At 41.6% G+C, this 26,188-nt stretch overlaps 1 protein-coding gene across 1 annotated transcript in view; it reads left to right on the top strand.

Annotated features, from left to right (window-relative positions):
* Positions 1-26,188, top strand: part of PRKN (parkin RBR E3 ubiquitin protein ligase) — a gene marked incomplete at its 5' end in the record, with an annotated part of 1,091,762 nt that overhangs the window by 326,927 nt on the left and 738,647 nt on the right. The window contains one exon of the mRNA XM_029943267.1: positions 11,227-11,400. Within this exon, the coding sequence (XP_029799127.1) occupies positions 11,227-11,400 (174 nt within the window). The remainder of the gene's footprint in view (positions 1-11,226; positions 11,401-26,188) is intronic.

Genomic DNA, 26,188 nt, shown 5'->3' with positions numbered 1-26,188 from the left:
CTCTCTCCTCCGTATTTACCCAAGGGAGATGAACACTTATGTCCACGTAAAAACCCGTACACTAATGTTTAAATCAGCTTTATTTGTAAAAGACAACAACAGAAAATAGCCCAAATGTCTTCCAACTGGCTGAGGGATAAACAAACCATGGTGCATCTATATGATAGGAAACTAGCGGTATTAACGGGAATGGATTACTGATACAATGTAGATCAATTTCAGATGCATCTGCATGTGAAACATGCCAGACTCAAAACGCTACGTGACATATGAATGACAAAACTATAGGGACAGTACACAGATCGGTGGTCACCAAAGGCTGGCAGAGGTGATATGAATTGCTGAGCTGATAAAATTGTTGTATAACTTGACCTTGATGGTAGTTAAATAACTGTGTTCACCTATCAATATTTGTAATACTGTTTACTACAAAGGTTGAATTTTACCTTATATAAATATACCCTTAATAAAAAAAAATGGAACAAATTAATTACTTTAAAAAGGAGTTATTATCACTGGCATCATGATTCAGATTAGATTTATCAGAGATAAATGAAAAGGGACAAGATGGCATGCTGCAATATGGGTAAAGAATTTATTAGTCACGATAGAATGAAATAGAGGAATGCCTGGGTGACTCAGTCAGTTGACACCTGACTCTTGATTTTGGTTTCAGGTCATGATCCCAGGGTCATGGAATAGAGCCCCACTTCACGCTGGCCGTGGAGCCTGCTTGGAAATCTCTCTCTCTCCCTCTGCCCCTCTCCTCCACTCACACTCTCTCCTGCTCTCCCTCTAAATCAATCAATCAATCAATTAATTAAAATTATTCTTTAAAAAAGAATGAGGTCGATAATCTAGGAGGTAGATGGTTCACGGAGAGAAGGATTAGTTCCATGTTGGGTTATAGTGTTTGTGTTATTCTTGGAACGTTCAAATGGGGAAGAGCTGCTCCTTCTGAATTCTCATCATGCATAACTTATTGCTCTAACATTTATTTAATTCTGTCTTGTTATATAGCTATTCGATATATCTGTTTCCCCAATGACATTGCAATTTCCTAACGAAGGGAACTATGTTTTACTTTTATTTATTTGTATACGCAATTACAACATTTTTTCAATAAATACTAATTTTTAAAAATGATCACTATTATAATATGGTATGCACTTCATTGACCTCCAGGGTTGATTCCAGTGTTCTATTTTGAAAGGCCCATCTCTTCCAACCTGCATCTCCTCCTACCATTTATAATACTCCTGAGACTTGCCCTTGGTCTAATACTGCACCAGTCCTCATTTGAACCAACCTTGTGCACAATCACATATCAGCCACTGTGCCAGCCCCAGGTGGAATGAGTTGGAAGACACTGGCTTTGTTCACATGGAGCTGAGGTCAAGGAGGAGGCACCTGGGACAATCTGGTCTCTAGTGTAATAAAAGAAACAGGAATGTATTTGATGGACTTGGAAAAAAAAAAGAAGGTACCTAACTCAGCCTGGCTTGTGTGAGTGGACATTAAAAACAACACCACCACCACCAACAAAAAACTAGGTAATCTCTGCAATTTTGAAGAACGAGCTAGGTTTATCTACACTGATAAAGTGCAAAAGGTCATACAACATAAGCAGCAGCAATAGATTTTTTTAAATATTGATTTTTGAGAGAGAGAATGGGGGAGGGGTAGCAAGAGAAAAGGAGACAGAGAGAATCCTAAGCAGACTTCGTGCCATAAGCCCAGAGCCCAATGAGAGGCTCAAATCCATGAACCATGATATCATGACCTGAACCAAAATCAAGAGTTGGATGCTTAACTGACTGAGCTACCCAGATGCTCCCAAAATAGCTTTCACCAGAGCATGGACACCTGAGAAGACGTGCATATTAATTTGGGAAATTAGAAGTGGTTCAGTATGGCAGAAGCCACAGTTTAATGAGGGATCTGGAGAAACAAAAGAAGGAGAAGTCATGGTGAGCAGATTATAAAACCCTAAGCTGTGGAGGCAGAATTGGCAGAACTTGGTGACTGAGTCTGAGGACTGATGGTTAGGTAGTCATCAGGGCTGACTGAGTTTCTGGTTTGGATCTGATGGACGCTCTTCACTAAGGATGAGCAGGGCCAAGAGAACAAGGACATGAGTGCAGCCTTGGCCAGGGCTGCCCCAAAGACAGTGCATACGTGTAGCTGGAATTCGGGAACATTCTGAATGGATGTTCCCACCAAGTCTTACTCATCCTTCAAGTCTCATCTTGGGGGCTCTTTCTTGTAAGAAGCCAGAGAATATTTACTCATTCAACAAGACACTGTGATCAACCATCATGCTGTAGGCAGTGTTTCTGGCCCCAGTGAGCAAAGTGGAGGTAAATGTCAGCCCTGTTATCAAGGAACTTACGAACTCAAGCATTGGATGGAGGAGACATAAAATAAATAACTTGTGGTATTTAGAAATTGAGGGAAGTACTATGGAGGAAATAACCAGGGTGAGATGAGAAAGAGGGGGCAGGTAGGATGGGGGAGCCCAGTGAAGGCCATTTGGAGGGGACACCATGTAGTACGACCCTTGCAGGAAGGAAGGAGTTGGATACCGGCCAGGGAAACAGCATGTCAGCCAGCAGAAATGGAGATGGGAAGGACTAGAATAGGGAAGAGACCGTGGCTAAGCACACCGCAGGATTCATTGATCAAATTAGTGAGAAAATAAGAGATAATATTCAAGTTATGCATAGCATGTGATAATATTGGGAGTATTTTTAAAAAGAAGATGAGTTGAAATGACATTTTAAAGGGGTGTATTTCCCTCAAAAGTTAATGTATATGATCGTCCTCGTTTGGGGAGGTTGGACACAGGAGGTTTATACCATGGAGTAAAGGGAACTCCTGACTGAACCCAAGCCGTATAACATCTTCGAAGGCATGGTCAAAAGTTCTAAGAAAAAGAGAACTTCTTTTGGGTCTAGCTTATTTGTTAGGCAATAGTAATGAGAGTCTTGATTTGCATTCTGGTTCCAAATCTTATTAAGTATGTGTCCTTGGGCAAATTACTTAATCTGGAAAGTAAAACTAGTAAGTATATTGTGGGTTTAACTAATTTGGTTAATGTTTAGAAAAATGACCAGCACATACTATGTCCTAACAAGTATTCACTACTACGACGACAACTACTACTACCACCATTACAATTAATACTACTATTATTATTGTTATAAGTGTGCCAACAAAATGAAATCTGTAAGAATGGTTAAAATGTGGTGCCCATGACAATGGTGGCTGTCACAGTGTCATGTGACAGGGAAGTTCCACCTCTGCAGAAGTTCAAGTTTAGGGTTGGCACCACGAGTGGGGCATTAGCTTTCAACTTACTCCAAGATAAGCATTTTCCCAGTTTTGCAATCAGAACTACAAGACGTGTATAAAGTAAACTGTAAGCCATGGTGCACATTCTGCAAATGGTGGACACATCTGGGCCCTTGTTAAAGGTCTCCTTGGAGGTCTGCCCACACCACGCATGGGACTGCCTGTGTGCTCCTACTCACGGACACGGTGAGGAAGCCCAAGGCTTGGAGGACCAGATAGCTGGACCTTACGACCTTCTGAGAATAGCCTTCAGCCATTGGACTTGTCTGCAAGGTTGGTGAATAATTTCTGCCTCTTTTCTTTCTCTCAAGGAGAGTGCAAGAATTCATTAATTCTGTGAAGTACTTTGAATACCTCCTCAAAGTGTTTTCTTGTTATTGTATTACATTTGATATCTCGCCAATCTCTTGAAAGATGTAAGTCATGAATATTAAAACCCATCGTGCATATTTTATGTTGTTTTTATCAGGATGAGAGAATATTAATTTGTTGGGGATTCGTACTTTTCCGAAGGCTGCCTCTCAGGTTCTCTCTCAGCATGCTTTGTCAGGCTCATCCAACGTGTGGAGGGAAAACGGGTCGATATAGGCTATTTCACACCTGCATTCTGAGAGACGGGCTGTGAAGGCCAGCTCCTTCACCAGCCTCTCCCTCCCCTCGCTCCCCTCTTAAGGTTAAACTGCTTTTAGGCAAATTAAATGGAGAAGAATATGTAGATTTCTTTAAATGAGCCAGATAAGTTTTATAATGTCTTATTCAATCAAACATGCTATCTGTTTTGCACTAAATTATATATTTTTGAGCCCAGTGACTAATACCAGTTTGATTCAGAAGCATCTAAAATGACTCATGCCTCCATGTGCCTTTTTCCCCAAGTTCTCTTTGTCTGGAATGGCTACAGCCTCTCCCTTCACTCCTACTTTATTGAATGCCTTCTGATGTTTCAAGATTCGATCCAAACTTCACCCCCTCTAAGAACCTACACAAATAGAAGTAACAGTTTTCCCCTGGACAACCTCATTCTCCTCTGTGCTACTTCTTGCATAACATGTACTCATGCTTTACTGCAAATAATTATTAGCATTCTTATTTTCTTTAGATATATCCCGTTTGCCCTTGATGTCTGGTTCACATGGCTGCTTGTATCAGGAATTGCATTCAGCTGCTAGGAACAGGGACCAAAAATTACAGTGACTAAAACAGAATCAAGTGTATTTTTCTCTCTAGTAGAAGTTCAGCGGGAGGTGGTCTAAGGCTGATATACATCACCGTGACATCAAGGATCCGGTTCCTCTCCTTTTTTCATGCATCACTGCCCTCTGTGCTTGGTGTTGTCCTTAAGGTCATCTCTTGGCTGGAGATGTTTTATGGAACATCATGCATCGAGTCCATACTACAAACATTAAAAGGCAAAAGGAGTGAGACAGTTTCCATCAGCGGTGTCCTTCAGGCTTTGTATTTTAGGAATTTATAGACACAAAACTCTAACCTTCTGCTTACATTTCACTGGACAGAATTTAGTCAATAATTCCTCCTAGCTGCAAGGGAAGCTGGAAATATAGCACTGTGGGTGGGTATTTCAGTTCCTCGAATATTTATAACTCATTAAGAAAGAAGGAGAAGATGTATGTTAGAGAGACAGCTAGCTAGCTACCTCTGATAGCGTTCAGCAACTCTCACACATAAGAATACATAAAGAACCTCTCCGAGAAACATTGGCTGTGTGCAGGTGCCAACACAGCAAATTATCTTGACCAGCTCATTCACAAAATCAGGAAGTACCTACGAAAGAAAGCCCTAGAGTGTTGCTTGGCAAAACTAATTATGTTTAATGCCTTGGTTCATAACTAAATGTCATATTCAATTCTACTAGCTTTCTAAGACAAGGATTATTTATTATGCTTATTTACCTGTCCCCAGTTCCCCATCTGAATAATGGGGGTAATGATAAAATCCACCTCAAAGGTTATTATTAGGAGAAAATGAATACATAAAAATGTAAAATGCCTAGAACATTTTCAAACACGCAACAGGCGCGTGTTATATTTTAGCTCTTTACTATAGTAACAATATTTACAACTATAACACTTATTGGAAGCTGACCCTGGTTCAGTTACGATGGCCAATGCCGTCCATAGATGAACAAATGCACTCCTTGAAACTACTTTTTGGGGTCAATGGTATTACTTGTTGCATAAATGAAAAACCCAAGAAATTGGGGTGGTCAGTCAGTTAATAGACACATATAGGTCTAAGCGCTTCGTGAACATTGCTTCAGTCCTCGTAACGAGCCTGAAGTGAAGGGACTGTGCCCATCCCCACTTTGAGATGAGGGACCTAAGACACGGTGTGTGAGCTTACTTGGCCCCCGCCATGTCTCTAGTGAGTGGAGACAGGGTTGCGTCCGGGAGGTCTGACTCTGAGATTCCTGCTCTCATCTGCGACGCTTCATGTGCTGCAGGTGCCACGATTAGCACCTGAGCTTCTCCATCGCTGTCACCTGAGCCTGTGCCTTACCACCATGCTGGCCCTTATGATGCATTTTCATCTTTCTCCGCGTGTTTCTTAATTGGCCACTCTCCGTTTTTCTTGCTTCCGTACTTCTCCAATGCATTGGAATTTTGTATCAGAGTTTTGTGAACATTTAGGTAATGTCTACATCTGCACTTATACGTGTGGTCTTGTGTTTGTGTACTCATGGTTAAACCTATAGTTTATATCGAGCTTCCCCGCGATACATTACAGATTTTTTATTTTGTAATCATCTCATTTGAGTGTGCTGTGTTCAGACCAGATAACACACAAATAGTCTTAGTTAGATTCACTCTTCTTTAACGCTAGGTAAAGGGTTACTTCCATCTACTGGGGTGATTGGCTCTGTGCAGTGGATTCTCTGTGCATTAACCTCCCATGCCAGTATCCTCTCTGGCTGCCTTTCCTTCCTTACAATAGACTACATTACTTCTAGAAGATAAAACGTATAGCAGAGTCACATATTTGTTTTTGAATCACCTGCACACTTTTCAAATATCTCTATTACCGAGACTGATTGCCATGGGCAACTTATACATATCTCCTCCCAGCCAAACATGTTCTACTTATTTCATTTCTGTGGCATGTCTTAAAATAAATAGTCAATAAAACAAAAGGTGTTGAAGTTCATTCGGTTAATTTGAATGCTAATTGAACATTAAGACATGTAAATACATTAGGTCGAACTAGAGTTTCCTAAATCCCTTCACTGCACGTTGAGCATCTGAAGGATTCCAGATGCATCTCATTTGATCAACCAAAACCCACTGGAAAACAAAGCATCAAGTAAATTTGATTTGAGTTTGAAGGCTCAGAGGTATACTTTCAAGGTTTTAGATTTTGTACCTGCTCCAGCTTTCCAAAAAAACATTTTTTTAAACTCACAAAACTTATTTTTTAAGACATATTTCAAGTGACTTTTTGAAAAATTGCATCAAAGTCAGTTTGCAGAAATATGAACAGACCTGTTTAAGATAGTCATAAGATCATATAGAATCTTATAATATCCTTATGCTAAAAAAATGAATGTAATACAGGCTTTTGTTGAGAAAAATCGAGCTTTGATAACATGAGTAGCTCTGACACACCCACCTGTGTGCGCTGGATGGAGTTGCCGTTTTTCTGCAACTGGTGAGGGAGATCCTTTTGTACTGGTTTCAGGCTCTTTGGCAGTCCTCTCATACATGTGACAGTTGTCTCTTTCCCCTGTGGCATTGTTTTGCTATGAAAGATGACAAGGAATGGACCAAAATGACAGCATTCTTTACTGAAAGAAAGCTGGGAAAGCAAAGAGCTTCTCTCTACTGAAACACACACACACACACACACACACACACACACACACACACTCAGCTTTATTTTCCAGTCGTCACTATTGTGACTTTTTTTTTCACTGTATGCACCACTCACTTCGACAGCCAAGCACCGTTTCTATTGCCAGTACAGATGCTATAAGATGAAGCTCAACGTGGCAGACATCGAAAGAGTTGTGTGTTTGCAGATGATCACCTGTCATAATATGTTTCTCAATTTCTTCTTTTTTTTCTAAGTTTCCATGAAAAACACAGGGTAAGAAAGAAAATTGTCATTCTTAGTCCTAGAAATGATCATTTTAACCAGGAAGCCAGAAGGAATAGGATGAATTTTGCAGTCCAGGTACTGCATCAAAATGAAATCCCAAGTGGTGCCTGGGTGGCTCAGTCGGTTAAGCCTCCGACTTCGGCTCAGGTCATGATCTCACGTTTGTGGGTTCGAGCCCCGTGTCCGGCTCTGTGCTGACAGCTCAGAGCCTGGAGCCTGCTTCCAATTCTATGTCTCCCTCTCTCTCTACCCCTCCCCACTTGTGCTCTCTTTCTCAAAAATTAATAAACGAAAGAAAAAGTACTTTTTAAAAAAATCACATTAGCAAGGACAGTGCTGATATTCATATATCCAATCCTGTTGAATTAATTTTTCCAGAGTTACTTAGTGACTTAAAATCACTCAAATGCCCAGCACTTCTCAGAAAAATGGTTTGCGAAGGCCCTTTCAGTAAATGAAGGGATTGGTGACATTAAGTCATTGCCAGCAGGATAATGGACGCCTCTCTGTGTAGAGCTATCTGTTTAGCAGTGCTCCTTCAGACCCGCGGCAGATTCAGAAGGCCTAAAGCAACTCACAGTAGGCCTGCAGATGTTTTCAGGTCCCTGGAGTGTGCTGCTTGGTAGCAGAAAATACTGTTAAAATATGATTAAAGAAGACAAGTAGGGGACACAGGCAAACTTCAGCACGTCATGGGGTAGGCAGTCTCCTTTCGGACGAGATCAGGCACGTTCAGGGTGGTATGGCTGTAGACGGCATTCTCCTTTCAGAGAATGACAGTGGGGTGCGGGTGGCAGAAAGCTTCCACAAAATAAGAAATAAGGAACAAGGAAGACACGACTATAAGCTACCTGATTAGCTGGGGCTACCCAGTCAGCCTGCGGGTCTGGGGGTGGCGTGAGTGAATCCACCGTGTTTCTGGTTCCGCGGACCATCCACGTGGCCCGGAAGTTAACCAAGCTTCAGTCGGCTAACGTGCCACCAGGGCCCGGGTGGCTCCATCTTGGGCCTGGAGAGTTATTTCAACAGTACCTAAGAATCTTTTATATTATTTCTAGGAATGGACCTAAGAATGTTTTTCACACCTGAACTAATGTCCCGTGACACACATGTACATATGAATACTCAACCATAATCTCCGGGTCATCTCTCTGTGCAGCTCACTCCTCTCAGGCATTCTGCCCTGTGAAGGCTCAGCCTCCCTGAACTTGGCTTTCTGTCTGTCTCACCAACGTACTGGGATTTCTAGGTTTGGTTTAGTTTCTCTTTGCTGTGTTCTAGTCTCAAGTCCTGCAGGCAGTCAGTTGGGCCAGATCTTGGTTCGTGTCCCTTCTTGCTGGGACCAGAGTCCCACACTACGTGTGGCTCAGTGCCAGGGTAGTGGCGTGTCTCTGGTTGGCTAATGTTTCCGGCATCTAATCCTTCAAGTAGGGGACTGAAAGTGGGAGGCATCATTTTAGGCATTTCACCTGGTTTATGTGATCTCCAAAGTAGTCTGCAATTTAGATACTAAGATTGTCTTGAACTTATAAATAAGGACACTGAACCTGAGAAAGTTTGAGTAGCTTCCCTGAGATCATTAATCAGATAAACAGCGAGTCAAGATTCTGGCTGGAATTGTTTGATTCCAATGCCTGCTCAACCGAACCATATTCTTGTACTATCTCAGTCAGATTTCCAAATTCATTAGCTATAAAACCATTCATTATTATTCTATTTTTTAATTTTTGATGTTTTTTATTATTGAAAGAGAAAGACAAAGTGTGAGTAGGGGAGGGGCAGAGAGAGGGAGGGACATAGACTCCAAAGCAAGCTCCAGGCTCTGAGCTGTCAGCACAGAACTCGACTCAGGGCTCAAACGCCCAAACAGCGAGATCCCGACCTGAGCTGAAGTTGGACACTTTAACTGACTGAGCCACCCAGGTGCCCCCAAACCATTCATTTTTAAGAGAAATGTAGCTTACTTGAAGCTGAAGGGCCATCTTGGGCCTGGAGAGTTATTTCAACAGTATCAAAGAATCTTTTATATTATTTCATTTTAAAATGATTGTTCTCTGATAGCCATGTTACTGTTTTTTGCTTGGAGTAGATTAATTATGACTTTTTAAATCTCATAAAAAAGATGTGCCGATAGAGAAATGCTTTTCTATCCACTTCAACCTCTCCTCTTCTCTGCACTCACTTGATTAATAAAATTACATTTAATTATTTTTCAGCTGTAATCTATTTACATACAAGCATAGATATTTTAATTAGTGTTGATTTAAATTCCTGTCTTTTGAAATTATGTGTTGGTACATGAAATGGCCTCCACCATATTTCACAGTCAGGAAAAGAGCTGTAAACAGTCTGTTCAAGTTCTTAGTTTGTGACTTGGAATTCATTCCCCAAAGTAATGAGTGTTTCAGTGACTTGGGATTTTTCTGCTAGGGATTCCTGTAGTTAAACCTACACCCAGCAATTCAGCCGGTCACACTGGAAAGGATGACAGTGATGGTGACAGAGGGTCCCTCTTTGCTAAGTATGCTTCACAGACGTCATCCTCAGTCTTCTGAGCAGTCCGGTGAGGCGCCAGCCTCACCTTCTCAATGGGAAAACTTATGCCTGGGAAGGTTAATTAACTTACCCCAGTTAATAGCTTACCCAGAATTACGTAGCTGGTAAATACCAGAGCCCACATGTAAACCTAGAACTAATGACTCAAAAACAAAACCATATTGCCTAGTATTTGCGCCAAGTAAATAAATGAGCTGACATTTACACAAGGCAGAATTCAGTAACTACGGGCTTACCCAGGTTGATTCAAAAGAATTGAATCTAAAAAAACTGAATAATTACAAAAACGTATTACTAACTTACTAGGTTATATGTGAACAGAGAACTTGTACCAAATGGTATAGTTATCGTGTGTGACTCCTACTGAAAGAGGAAGTAGAGACTTTGACTGCATGTTCACATCCCTGAGTATAATAATAGATATCACATATTATATAACACATGTTATATAATATACAATTATGGATTAACATATATTTGAAATAGTTCAATCATGTTTCCATCACCTGGAAGATAGCAACCTCTCTCAGTGACAGTCACATGCTGCGGACCCTATTTGCTAAGCAAATTTTCTTTCATTTATTTAACAGCTATTTTGGGTCACGTTTCAGTCTTTTCCACATATAGCTTAAAGATTAGTTGAGGAAATCAGACAGGACCAAGTCAAGCGAGAACAGAAAGGAGAATATGTTTCTTTCCCAAAACATCTACCCCAGGTATTGTGGGGACTTGGAACTGAGGGTGGACAGCTGGTTGGATTGGCCAAGGCTTCAGGGAGGAGGTCCACGTGACTTGGGCTTCCATATAGCGGTTGGATTTTGAGTGATTTTGTTAAATATGAATATAACACTTCCCACCTTTTAATTGGTATGCTTGATCCTAATGAGAATAATTTTTTGAGAAATAGAGAGTGAAGGGAGGGGGAGAGAGAAAGAGGAGGAGGAGGAGGAGAAGAGAGAGAGAGAGAGAGAGAGAGAGAGAGAGAGAGAGAGAGAGAGAGAGAGAAAGAGAAAGAGAAAGGGAGGGAGGGAGAGAGAGGGAATCCATGCAGGCTTCACACTGTCAGCACAGAGCCTGACACTGGGCTCCATCCCAGAAACCATGAGATCATGACCTGGCCCGAATCAAGAATCAGAGGCTTAACTGACTGAGTCAACCAGGTGCCTTGATCCTAATGAGAGTTTTAATTTGATCTTCAAATAGATTGTTTTCATAATCAGTGATCCCGGTGAAGGGGGCGAGAGTCAGGCCCCTCTGCCTGCGCTCCATTGTTTCAGCCTTTCACCTCCGCCCCCGGCCCTGGAGCTGACGCCTTCATGTCTCCGCTGCGGTGCTCAGTTGCATCCACCCAGCGCTGGTCCAGGGACAAGAGTCAAGGTAAGGGGAGGACCATTCTCAGGACTCTAGAAGCCTTTGTTAAGGAGGGGCTCCAGCTCTTACTTCTTAAAAAAGATTTTGAACATGGATTAATTACTTTAAAATACTTTTATTGTCATTAAAAAGCATCTTTTGGTTCATTCTATTATCTCAGCCAGTCTGTGGGCCTAAATATATGCCTCAGTTTAATGGATGAAGTGTGCCCCTTCCACCTCTCCTAATAGCTAGGATCTAATTTACTGTGGTTTGATATATACATGAGGAAACCAATTTGGAATAAAAGCAAAAATTATTTTGGTACCATACATCCTTACATTTGTGTTATTCCTAAAAAAATAATATATTTCAAGAAGGACATAGCATTTCTTTGTGCAAATGCAAAGCTACTGGCACGGCGACAGTGCGGGAGAATGCGCTGAATTATTGGTGTTAGCACTATCTCTTTGCCATAGTAACACACAGGTATTTCTTAGCAAAGGTAGTAGCAATAATTGAGTTGTCATAGCTTCAGTATGAGCACTCTCCTATTAAAACAGAGATTTTTACATGTGAAAGCAGCTGATCTCTTCTTTGGAGCGGCGCTGGCTCCGGGTCCTTTCTGTAATTACTTACCGGCAGAACGAACAGACATCTACTCCTTCTCTCCGGCACTCCCTGCCTCCATCAAAAACCTTCCAATCAATTCCCAATGCTGCCTTCAACCTTCCTCTTCACCTGCGGCTTTGGTCCAGAGCTGCTCTCACTCTAAAAAGAAGCAGGTCCAAATCCTGACTCTGCTTCCAAGGCTTCAACTAGCACGCGCGAGATTTTTCAACTTTTTTGTGCCTTCATTTATTCCCACCGAGTCGTCTTAGTTAAACAAATTGCATGTTTCCGAGGTGTCCGGCTCCCGTCACCCTACTCTCTCCTGAAACTTCCGGCCACCTGTCTGACACTGAAGTGTTCTGTGCATGAATCTGCTCGGCGCTGGGAGCTCCCCCCAATCCTTAAATTATAAAACAAACAGACAAAAACTATGTTGTTGAACTAATGAGGAATTTGGAGATTTTGCGTTTAATCCAAAGTCAGGTACTCCCGTTGCTATTTGAAATCTAACTTTGCCTCGTTCAGACCTGAGGTAAAAATCAGTTTATGGTCACTGTGTATATTTGTTCCAATGGACTGAATCTCCTCCTTAGAAATCAGTGGAGCTGAATGAAATTTCTTCTCAACACTTCTAATTCATATGCTGTCTTGGGCAAGCCTATTGCCCTGGGAAACTCGTTTTTTTCCCCATATCTACAAGGGTGATAATACCTTACAGACTTTTGTAAATCTTTACTAGGAAAACCTGTGTCTGATTTTTTCCATCCACACACAAACTTGCCATGATATCTCCCAAGTTGCATGTGATTTAGTAAATAATTTTCCATGATTTCTTCACCCTGACCATTTACTACCCAATTTCTCTGGCCTAGGAAAGGAAAACTCTGTGAGAATGATCTAGACTCACTGTCTCTCTTTCTTTGCTTGTTTATTCTAGTCTGATTTTCAACCCTACTTCTGTTCTCCAGGCTTCCAACTAACCTCAGGTCCCGCAGTGCAATGGCCGTTTTTGTGCATAACTTTTCTGGGACACCGAAGTCCTCTGTTTGCCCCCCACCCCCACCCCTCTTGGGCCACTGCCCCTCCCTTGCCCCTGCTGACTTCTCCTTATCTTTCCGACCTCAGAACTGATATCAGGTTCCAGTCTTAGAGGCCGTTGTCTGTTGTTGCCCATTTTTAAGAAATGGCATCCAGACCCACAGCTTGATACCCCGCTCTACATTGATGACTACAAAATTGCCATCCCCAGCTCTGTCTCTCTCCCTGACTCTGACTTTACATATCCATCTGCCCTCCAGACACGTAGTAAGATGGACAGAAGCATTTCAACTATCACCTGTGCGAAACGAAACCCTAAATATTTTTGCCAAGACTGCCTTTCCTACAAGAGGCCATTTTGCCTCCGTGCACGACACTGCTATTCACTCAGTAGTGGCTAAGGATGAGCATCTTTCAGTCATTGCTCCTGTCTTTTTCACATGGTCTCTTATCTAATTTACCTGCAAGCCCTGTCAACCCTCCTGCAAACTGAATCTGGTCACTTCCTATGTCCCCACCTCTACCCTCAGTCAAAATCGCCATCACCCCTCAGACTGTAGACGCAGGGGCCTCTTAACGGACCTTTCTTTCCTCTCCAGTCTGGAATTCCCACAGCTTACTCTTCAAACAGGCATCCAGAGTGATCCTTCTAGAACTATGTCTCACGTGTATAAACTAATGCCTGCTCATCACACTGAGGACAGAATTCAAAACCTAACCATGCGTGGCCCGTGACACTCCACTGATGTGACCTGCCACTCTCTCTCTAAGCACAAGTTCTGTGACCCTCCACTCTTTCATAGTTCTCCAGCCAAGGGGGCTTCTAGATTGTTCTTTGGACTCCTGCATCAGGGACTGTGTTCTTTTCATTCTTATTGGAAGACTTCCACGCATTCATCTCAACTCCAATGCCACCTTCTTTGACAGGATCGCCCTGACCATTCTTCCTAACATACCATCCATCGCTCTGTTTTATTTTTGAGCACCGGCACTTTATTTTGTCCACGTTATCAGAAGTAGATCTGTGCCAGCCCTTGCCTACCATGTCCACTCCTTACGATCTTTACCTTAGAGCATCTCTCATCTCAGTTCTTATTTCCCCATTTCCGCTTTGGTGGCCATTGACTTTTTTTTGTTGTATCAGTCAGGGTTCTCCAGAAAAACAGAGCCAGTAGGAGGTGTGTGTGTGTGTGTGTGTGTGTGTGTGTGTGTGTGTGTTGTGAAGAGATCCGTTAGGAGGACTGGCCTCCTGTGCTTATGCGGACTGAGAAGTCCCAGGATCTACCATCTGCAGTCTGGAGATACACAAAATCCAGTGGTGGATTCCAGTTTGAGTCCAATGGCCTGAGAACCACCGGAGTGGATGTAAATCCCTGTCCAAGGAGAGAAGACCAGTGTCCCTGCTGGCCAGGCAGGATGTAAACAGGGTGAATTCCTCTTTCCTCTGCTGTTTTGTTCTCTTCAGGCCCTCGAGGGTTCAGTGAGGCCCTTCACACTGGAGGAGGGAGCGACCTTCTTTCCTGAGTCTACAGACTCTAACACTGATCTCATACAGAAATGCCCCACAGACCCAAGAGAATAATGTTTAGTCTGGACACCTCTTGGCTCAGCCACATTGACACACGAAAGTAATGGAGTTGAGAGGCATCTGGGTGGTCAGTTGGTTAAGCATCTGACTTTGGCTTACTTAGGTCACCATCTCATGTTTCATGAGTTTGAGCCCTGCATTTGGGCTCTGTGCTGACAGTTTGGAGCCTGGAGCCTGCTTCGGGTTCTGTGTCTCCCTCTCTCTCTTTCTGCCCCTCCACTGCTCATATTCTCTCTCTCTCAAAATTAAACACTATTTTTTAAAAAAATAATAAAAACTAGCTGAGTTGACACATACGGTAACCACTAACCATATTTGAATAACCCTTAATAGATGTCACACTCACCTCTTTAGCACAACTCTAATCTCATTATTACCACATTTCCTCAGCGTCCATTACCTTTGACCCTCACAAATACCTCAACTAGATAATTATATCTACCTTGCGGACAGAAAACTGTGTCTGGGACAACATAATGTATGTATCCAAAGTCTGGCAAGTTATTAGGAAGAAGGTCTAAATGTTATGTAGTTTGTGGGATGCCCTGCTGCCACGTGTATCCAACTTACTGAACCTTTGAGGTGAAGGTCTTGTCATTTTATTCCCCGTATTCTCATTTAGCGTCTACCATGTATCAGACACGATATAGACACTGAGGACGTGAGGTGTGAGTCGTGGTCTCTCCCCTCAGGAGTGTGTGTGTTTGGCCCCTTCAGCTGGCTCTTTCCTAAGCCAGTGTTCACGACCTGGCACATGTGCTCTGCAGTCCGACACCGGCCTGACTTTCCGGTCTTGCTTCTCAACAAAACTGGTCACTTGGAGCAGCATCATTTTCCTACTACATAAGAGGCCCTTTTCCCCTTCTCCATATCTCCGCTCCTCCTCATCTTCAGGGCTTAGCTCAGCCTTTGATAAACAAAGCAGCTCTCTGAGCAGTCATAGCAGGTTCTCTGTAAGTCTCTGGGAGTCAGTTACCTCATTACAACCATCAGAGATGCTGGTCTGCATCCCTTGCTCTCCAGCTGGTCTGTGGTATCACTGAAGGCAGAGACCATGGCTCAAGCCTCCTTGCCAGCTCTACCCCAAACAGCAGCCTGTAGATGATAGTTTGTCCCGGTCTCTATTGGATGTCTGGATGACTTAATGGGTATTTAAAAGGTACCCTTTGTCTTTAGATCTTTGTTGGACTATCAGCAGTGCAAGCAAAAATATATATATTCTGATATTTTCATATGCAGAATATATGAAATATCTTTGGAAAAATTTAAGTCTTGTCTCTAAATCACAACCTATATTTGCACCTACTGTTTTTTTTTTTAATTAAAATAATCACTTAGCCCTCCAGGTACCAACAGAGTAGCCCAAGGGATTACAGAATTTACAGACACAGAGAAAGATTTATAGACACATTATTTCATACTTGGATCTCATTTCAACTGTTACCCAAATAGCTTTGTTAATTCAGTTCCAATCCCCTTCTACATCTATAGCAGTCCTAAGGGAAATTGAGTTACTAATACAAACTAAGATAATAAATGTTGCTTTTCATCATACACCACATTTTCACAGGAGCCTGGAAATGTTTGCTGTGAAACAATGTGAAGGCAAGAGCATTTATACAGCTAAAATTCACTCGGCCGTTATTGCATTTCTGTATCCTGGTTGGTATTTTAGATGTTATTTGCTTTGTAAATGTGTTATCTTTCTCATCTGAGGCTGTTGCACCTCTGGCTTTGGTTTCTAGTATGTCATAATGTGTTGTTCATAAAGTTCTCATGTATCTAGTGCCGAGTACCTTATACATTTTCAATATATGATTGCTGAGTTTAATGTGTAAAAGTTCATCTAAGAACCCCATGTTCAAGACAAAATTTGCCACAGTTGTGGCAATAGCCTCATAATTAATGCTACCAAGCTATGATTTTTAGGGGATGGATGGGTTTTAAACCAGAAATTATTATGAATTAAATATAATTTTTAGGAAAGATACTATGAACTCAGTTACCCAAGAGCAAAGGAGAGTATTTTAGGATGTCAAGAAGGTTATCTAAATGATATACATTTTAACATAATCCTTGTCATGGTCATCCCGTCACCATCACCATCATCACCACCATCACCATCATCACCATCATCACCATCATCACCATCATCACCATCATCACCATCATCATCATCACTGTCCTCATCACCATCATCACCATCATCACCACCATCATCACCACCATCATCAACAGCACCATCATCACCATCTATCTGGTGGGGATCCACTCTACCCGAGGCTTTTAAAGATGCCTTTCATATAATCTTTTGTGGAGCCCCACGACAAAGATATTATTATCTCCATTTTACAGATGAGAAATAGTAAGCTCAGAAAGATAAATAAATGTCTTTGTATCACACAACAAGCTAAATGGAAAAGCCAATTTTGATCTTCCTGGGTCCAAAGTTCGAATTCTGTTTAGCATGTGCCATTGTCATGATGGTCTAGTAATCATAAAGGGGCAATGCCATTATTTTACACCACTGCTACTTAGGTCAGTATCCATGGTCCCAGGCAGGGATGCCATTCAATGTATTTATCAACTAGTTTGTCCTGGACAATCAGAATGGACACCACAGCCTATGAGAATGGACCCTGGCCACAACTGATGCGCACTCATTCACTGTCAGTCCTGGACCTGGGGTGCAACCCTTTGAAATGATGTGCAAAATTACATGCATCTATATATGTACATTGTTTTTTTTCTGTAAAGTTTGATCTTGTCAAATTCTGATTTTTGACCTTTAAAAACTGAAAACTTATGTTGGGTGGTGAACTAGATTAATCAGTTTGACCAAAAGAATAAGATATTTAAAAAAAACCCAAGTTATTTATATTTAGAGAACAGTATTGTGAAACAAAAGAGAATTTATGAAGTGAGAGGAACTGAATTCTGTGGGACAGAATGGCAGAAGAAAAGTGGGGAGAGACTGGGACAGGGTGAGCTTTCTGCATTGCGGGATCACAAAGACCACCTTTGCGTGAACAGGGGCTACTGATAAGAGGGAACCTTGTTTTTGGGATTTGATATGTTCCTAAATGATTTCCTAAAGTAATTGGGAATCAGGATTAGTTCTTATTCTCAATTTTGACACTTTTGGAAATTGTATATTAACAGAAGGCATTTCTTGCCTTCTTTTAATTAGTCAGTATTGCTTCCTGGTGTGTGTGTGTGTGTGTGTGTGTGTGTGTGTGTGTGTGTGAGAGAGAGAGAGAGAGAGACTTTATAATCTAGCTGTTTTATTTTTTTTTATAATTTTTTATGCTTTTTGTTTATTTTTGAGACAGAGAGAGCCAGTGGGAGCAGGGGAAGGTCAGATAGAGAGGGAGATACAGAATCTGAAGACAGGCCCCAGGCTCTGAGCTGTCAGTGCAGAGCCCGACGTGGGGCTCAAACCCACAAACCATGAGATCATGACCTGAGCCGAAGTCGGACGCTTAACCAACTGAGCCACTCAGGCGCCCCTGTTTTATCTTTAATGTAGATAATATACAAGTGTCAGCTCCTTTCCTCAGTGTTATAAAAAGAATTTTGCATTTATATATTTACTCTATAATTTGAGCTGGAGTTCATCATACATGCTTTTAAATAACATTTGTAACAAAATTAGAATTAATTTTATTATGTTTTCTGAATCAGCTACCGTACCAGGAAAACTTGAGTATGCAACTATTATGCTTTTAAAATAAAATTAATATTGTTTAACTTATTTTACAAAATGGCATTACATGCTTTCCCTTCGAATAAAATAATATTCACATTCTGCTTGGAACATCAAGTAAATTCCACATTTCTTCTTCATCATCCTTGTCCTGTTTACCATTTTCCCTGGATGACAACTATGGAATACACACCTCTGGAAAAAATTGGGGGCACTTACTTGATACATATTCCTCTATTCTTCTGACTGTTTCAGTGCTGCAGTATATATGTTAGCAATAAAAAGAAGTTAAGATGACAATCCTTCAGCAAATATATGTTGTTCCTAGTTGCAAGTATCCATCTGGATTTGAATCTTTATTTAGTTAGAAGTAATTGTGGTTTTCTGACTTTCTTTAATGCTGCCCAAAATATTATTTGCAGATTCCAACAAAATATGATCACTTATAAATAAAATTAAAGCTAATTTAACAAACCTTGATGAACTAATGCCGAGACAATTAATGTAAAGCCACGTGATTTGGTTAATATGTCATCAAGTGTTGTTGCTTTTTTCTTATTTTAATGTCAATTTAACTTTGAGAGAGAGTCACAGAGCATGAGCCAGGGAGGGTCAGAGAGAGAGGGAGACACAGAATCTGAAGCGGGCTCCAGACTCTGAGCTGTCAGCACAGAGCCCAATGTGGGGCTCGAACCCATGAACCGTGAGATCATGACCTGAGCCGAAACCAGACGCTTAACCAACTGAGCCACCCAGGCGCCCCAAGTGTTGTTACTTTTGAGACTTTGTGTCATGTCTGGTTTGTGAGTTTTATAAAAACCTTTAATCAGCATTATATAATGTTACCCTTTAAATGGTTCCAGAAAAGTTAAACATTATTTGAATATGCATTTTAGAGCATCCATTTACCTTTTAAGTTAATTGGAGCCCATTGGAAAGGAACTTCAATTAATTGTCTTTGCAACGTTGGATCAAGACAGCTTCTAATTAGGACATTCTAGCACATACACAACCGAATGAGCAATGTGTGCTCTTCTGGCCGGCCTGCAGTAAGTGGTGAGAATCTACAGCCGGCTGGTCTGTGGCTTCTTAAGTGCTCTTGATGGCCTCTTTCCCCAGACCTCCCACTTTTTGCCAGGTATTATGATCTAGGTTTTGTTTTTACATCATGAGAATCCTTAACTTTGCCGCAGTTTCTGAAGTATAGTGTATCTCCAGGCTGTATGGTCTCTTGAAAACACAAACATATGCAAAGCACGGAACAGAAGCGTTTCAGTGACATATTATGATGCCATTCCCATCCTCTTACCCACTTTGTAGTCTTACTTGTACGCATGCATAATGTATACAAAACCTACTGTGTGCTGAGCATTGTGCAGAAGGTGCTGGCAAAGCCATGTGAGCTGAAGGGGTACGACCCTTGTCCTCATGAAGCTCTCACTCTAACACAGAGGATTCGTAGTAACCTCAGCAAAGCTGAGGACAGAAAATAGAAGCTTCTTGAAGAGTTTCGAGCAGGAGGGCACCAAGGGGTTTTGGTAGTTGGAAGTCTCACTGATGATGAGACATTTCCCTTGAGTAAGAACTTCTGCCAGAGCGAAGGAAGAGATCGCAGTGAAAGGAAGAGAAAAGTGGGCGGGGGGGCCCTCGTGTGTCAAGTTGAGGTTCACTATCTGCATTGTCATTGTTTATAAGTTCGCTGGTAGAGATCCTTATCAAGGATTGTTGGATCTATGTGGCTGAAACAGTTCTCTTAATTTGCCTTTTTGTTTAATGAAATATTTAAAAATACAATGATTTACTCGAAGTACTGGGCAGGCAATGGGCCCCTGGAGGACTCGGTTGGTTAAGCATCAGACTTCGGCTCAGGTCATGATCTCATGGTTCATGAATCCAAGCTCTGCTCTGGACTCTGTGCTGACAGCTCAGAGCCTGGAGCCTGCTTTGGATTCTATGTCTCCCCCTGTCTTTCTGCCTCTCCCCTATTCACACTCTGTCTCTCTCAAAAATAACTAAAGCACTAAAAAAGTTTAAAAAGTACTGGGCCGCCAAAAGTTGTTATAATTTCTAGTTAAGTTGTGGATGCAGTTGGTTTGATTCACCACTGCACTTCCTACAGCTGCACCCGGCCATTCCCTGGGTGTGAAATTGTGCTCCAAGGTGTTCGCGGGCACTACTTCTGGGGTAGCACGGGGAAAGAAGAAGAGGGTTTTGTGTGTCTAAAGATTTCAGAAACTTTGGGTCTTGAGGTTTCCCCTCATTTGCAATTTTAAACTCCTCCTTCTCATTCTTCAACTCCTCTCTCCTAAACAGCAATCAAAGGAGTCACATTTTAAAAGTAACCCTTGAGTTGACAGAGTGACACATTTTGGGTACCAGGCATCTTGTGCTGTAGGTGTGAGAGAAGGTGTCAGCATTGACCGCACTGGGCAGGGACTCAAAGTGCAGGTGTCTTGCCTTTGCTACTGAGTATGAACATGTAAAATTGATTTTGTTGCAAAATGCACTCATATTATCTGACAATGATTTCAACGTGCACCTTGAAATCCTTCATGCTTTGAGCAAGTCACTATTTAGTGGTTTTAGAAATGATTAACGGAAAATGAAATAAACAAGTAGGAACTTGTAACTGAAAACGGCACCCAAACTGGTGCAAATCATATCTGGTCTCAGTTTCAGTTATTAAGAATACTGTGTCAAAGTCTGTTTTAGGGGAAAAAAGTTTCCATGTAACTGAATTACTTTGAAGTGTGGGGTTCAGGAAGGAAACATAGTAAAGTTTGAAATGTAATACGGAGAAAATACTAGCTCGATGAATGCTCATTCTTCCTAGAAGAAACCAGAGAGATGCATTGAATTCAGGGAGAAGACTGTTGATTGAATAGATGTCGGGGTATGGGAGAGAGATATTTTTTCATTGATCCTGAGAAATTCAAGTTTTAACTCAAAGTAGGTCAAGAGTAGATGCTACAGTTCAAGAGTGATATGTTATTTGGTAGCTCGGCTAGCCCCAGTGGAAAATGGATTGGAACTTATTGATGAATAAAAGATTTTCCGAATTCCACAGAAACCTTAGAGGAAGAAAGTCCTTGATTCTACATGGTCATGGGACTACCTGGGTGTAAAGAGTCATTAGAGCTTGAGGGACGTCTGGGGGGCTCAGCTGATGAAGCATCTGACTTCAGCTCATGTCATGATCTTGTGGTTCATGAGTTCGAGCCCTGCACTGGGCTCTGTGCTGACAGCTCAGTACCTGGAGTCTGCTTCAGATTCTATGTCTCCCTTTATCTCTGCTCCTCCCCCCTTCATGCTCTGTCTGTCTCTCTCTCTTTATCTAAAAAATAAACAAAAATTAAAAAAAGAAGAAGAATCATTAGAGCATGGTCTGCATATCAAAGTGACTTCAGTGATTCTTTATTTCCATGCCTTTATTTTCATTCTTTATCCTAATCAATTACAATCATGAGTGGAGTGGGCATTTGTACACTGAATCTGGAAGGCCTCGCACTGTGCCTGGGACATAGGAAGAGCTCTACAGATGTCAGTTAGAGTCTAAAGTAAATGTTGTTGTTAGCACCTAAACGATTTTCTTTTAAATTTCATAATCAGAATGTAGGAAGCAATAGGCTAGGATATACCCCCAGGGTCATAGCTATGAGAATTCTTTTGGAATATTGAAATTTTAAAGATATTGGTTCTATTGGTATTATATATGACTTATATTATTAAATAATATAATATGATGTATTTATTACTTGATCACTAGTTTTATTAATTATATTTATTGGATAAAGATTATGGGTTTTTTAATAGTAAATTATCGTAATTAATCCTAGTCTTATTTTGTAATTGCGTCTGGTTTCGTCAGAATAAATGAGGCATATCTTTCATAATTGTTTACTGTAAGTTAGTGGACAGTCTAAAACTAGAAATAACAGAAATTTAACTATGAAAACATTCATATTTTAATACTGTTATAAAACAAGTTACTTTCAGGGTATGGGGTGGCTCAGTGGGTTAAGTTTCTGACCCTTGGTTTCAGCTCAGATCATGATCTCACGTTTGTGAGTTCAAGCCCCACATCAGGGGCTGTGCTGACAGTGTGGAGCCTGCTTGGGATTTTTCTCTCTATCCCTCTCTCTCTGACCCGCCTCTGCTCATTCTCCCCCCTACCCTTAAAATAAGTAAATAAACTTTTAAAAAGTAAGTAACTTAAACAGCTTACTTTCACCGTTAATAATTGCAACATTTATAACCCATAACTTTCTGAATATAATTGTGCTTATAAAATTATAAAATGAAATTGCAAATTTTTCTTGCTAAAAATTTATATTTATTGAATTCTTCAGTGAGAAGATGTGTGAAAAGACTTATTAGACAGACAGATGGATCGCGTTCTCTGAAACATTTTTAGAAAAGCATCCAAATAACATAATGCCACCATATTTCACCTTCTCCAGTGACTCTCAACTTCTCCGTGTGGTGACAAGCGTCATATTAAGGACATATGGACTCAGGGATAAAGGATTAGGGAGGCAAGTAGCAATAGTCAGGTTGTGGTTGTCTATGGCACATGCAAAAAGGAAAAAAAATCCTCAGGAATCATCACTGTACAGGGGCACGTGGGGGGCTCAGTTGGTTAAGCGTCCAACTTTGGCTCAGGTCATGATCTCACAGTTTGTGGGCTCAAGCCCTACAATGCGTTCTGTGCTGCCAGCTCAGAGCCTGGAACTGCTTTGGATTCTGTGTCTCCCTTTCTCTCTGCCCCTCTTCCACTCATGCTGTCTCTCTCTCTCTTAAAAAAAATCATCACTGTATACTTTTTTACCTCTTGGCCCAAACCTTTCATATTATTGATGACAATGAATGAAGTTGATTACCAGGTATTATAAAATCAATCAATGAGCTACTACTTCACACCGATGAGATCACAGTTAATGTGTGATTTTACGGCTCCAAAATGAATCATGGTAAAATTTGTCATAGAATGCGATCAGCTTCTAAATAAGGATAAATTACCCAAAGTTAGGCTCTAAAATGGATCTAAACTACTTAAACGGACCTCAGGAGACCATAATTGAAGGAGAAGAAAAAAAATCTTTGAAGAATTTTTAAAACAATGAATGTCATTACATTTATGCATCATTCCATTAAAAAAAAAAAGACCTCTGAGTAATTATCCAAGAATTAGCAGTTGCTCATGAGGAAACCCAGGCTTTACCTTGGACACGAGCAAGGTTATGCACTTGGTGCTCTTCCCATTTCAGAACGAGGACAAGAAGACAGATGTTGAGATCTACGTTTTTGGCAAATGGGTTATCTCCTCACAGTTTCTGCTCTCAGAGTGAACCTTTGTCCACTGTAGGGTTTTACCGAACCCACAAGCTAATACTTTGATGTGTTGCAGTTTCGTGGGCGCTGGCAGAAGACGTGAGACACGCTTGCTCATGTCACAGCAGGAGATAAGAGCGTCCGCATCTTTGTGTTGTCTCCCCAAGTCCCCCAGGTTCCGGGGAGATGACATGGAAGATTCCAGATAGACACTGCACTCTGAAGGTTTTTGTCAGAGCCGAGGAGTCTGAGCTTGAGGAACCTCCACTTTTACAGAAAGCAAGATGCTGTTTTTCTGGGGGTGGCGGGGGGGTTCCCTCACTCCTCAAGGTTAACGGCTCCAAACTCATTCCTGAGAAGCCCGAGTAAAGCGTGCTCATAGCCTCGATGCTTGTTTTCCTCAGCGACAATGTGCAGAGTCCTGGGGACTGTCTCTAGCAGGCTGCGTCTCTCGGCGTCCTGTGTGCCAGGACCTGGCGGAGTTGCTGGCTCAAACACAGTAGCAGCAAAGCGAGGCTGTCTCGGGAAGTGTGGAAGTCTGCTCCAGTCCTGGAATCGAGGTTGACTCAACACCCTAACTGTAGGGCTTCTGGACTCACCAGCAAAATGAGTTATAGGTGTTAGTTTCGCTTATGAATATAATTGATAAAAATCACATCAACTCTACACTGGCCCTGAAGAAATGGAATGGTGCCTATCTATGGGAAAAGCCTGCATCTGCGTAGACAGTGTCTCTGTGCGGCAGAAGCCACGGTTTCTACTTCTTTGTCCCATTGTGCTTTCCACAGTCTCACACAGTAAATAAGCACCTGGAAATATATTGATGCTGGGCACCTGGGTGGCTCAGGGGGTTAAGCGTCTGACTCTTGTTTTCAGCTCAGGTCATGATGTCGCTTGGGATTCTGTCTCTCCCTCTCTCTTTGCCCCATCCCTTCTCTGCTTGCCCCCCCCCCAAAATAAACAAACATTAAACAGAAATGTACTTATATTCATCAGCATTATGTCTGCCATTCATGCCCGGAGCTGATATACTGGATTCCATGATCCACAACACCCCACTTCTATTGCTGCTAATAGATGAAATTATTGCTGCTAATATCTGATAAGCTCTGACTATTCTTAGCAAGTGCTATCTGACAATGCTCGACCTCCTTCTTAAGTAGAGTAATTCATCCGCTAATTAGAACAGGGCCATATATCTGGAAGAGAAGTGTCTCACAGCCGTCATCCAGCCATTTGCACCGGTATTCAACAAATACCTATTGAGTGCCTGCTGGGTAACATCTTTGAATATGAGCTTAGCTCGGCTTGAAAAGAATCATCAACTACAGCGGTGTCAGTCATTCGACCTTTAATGGCTTTGACCATTGCGCATTGCCAGGAATGGAAGCGGTGTTCCCCAGTGATTACTTCTTTTATTGGTATAAATGACAAGCCATGAGTGGTTGAGTGGAGAGAGACCAGCAAAATAGGTGTTAGGTCTTTTCCCTAATTTTCCCCGAGGATAATTGTTTCTGAACCCTTTCTTCCAATCCCCATTAGAAGATTTCCTGAAACAGAAACGGTTTTATTTCCTTCAGCTTAAGTCTTTTGTAGGAGAAAAACACACACACAAAATTGTCACTCATCAAGGAAGATATAATGATAATATTTACATGTTGCCAATCAAATGGAACAGAATGCTATGCCAATGAAGCACTGAAAAAAGGATGATCTAAAGTATTGCTTGCTTGAGAGTCGTCAGTGGGACCATTTTCCGCCGTTGGAGGTGAGGCGCTGTCCACAGACGCCTGTAGTTATTCATAGCATTCTCGGGTCTGGAGTACGAAGCATGTGAAACAGTCTTCATAGGCTGTATTTAAGGATGTGCTACACGATGTTGGCAGCATTCTCCCTGTTTCTATGTATGCTCACTGTTGGTGTCATTCTTATTAAGTCAGGACTGATGATGTGTCACATTCCCACAGGACAGCTGGCAGGTTGGAAGGTGGTATTTTGGAGAGTTACTCACTTTCTATAATAATTGTACTTGGCACGGGTTTCACTTTCCTGCGCAGGCGTTTGACAGAGCTGACCGTCCCCTCGTTTTTAAGCGCCTCTTGCCACAGCTTCTCTGGATTGAATGACACTTTCTTAAGGGGCTTCATGCCTTATTCATCATTCTTCCCTGGATGGCCCTTGTTTATTTGTCCCAGGGACCTGTTGTTCTTCTCTGGCTCCTAAATGTTCCTCAAGGTTGTTGGTTTGCTTTTTTCTCTCCTTTCTACAGTGATCTCATCTATTCCTTAGGTTAAACAGACTGATCTTAGTGTTATTCTCAAGTCTTTATTTTTAAAACTATGGGACTTTCTTGAACCTAAGAACATGTGCATTTACCTGGAATACATTTCCACTTAGATGTCCTCAGAACACCTCAGGTTCCACAGATGTCACAACGCCCATAATCTCTGCCCTCCTGTTCCACTTACTCAGCCTCAAAACCGAGGCTTATCTTTGATTTTTTTCCTCTTTCTCAAGTGTATTTCAAATCCAGGTTGACA

The sequence above is a fragment of the Suricata suricatta genome, chromosome 7 (assembly GCF_006229205.1).
Source record: "Suricata suricatta isolate VVHF042 chromosome 7, meerkat_22Aug2017_6uvM2_HiC, whole genome shotgun sequence".
Taxonomy (NCBI): Eukaryota; Metazoa; Chordata; class Mammalia; order Carnivora; family Herpestidae; genus Suricata; species Suricata suricatta.
Note: the sequence above shows the minus strand (reverse complement) of the source record. Positions and strands in the feature narration are given on the sequence as shown.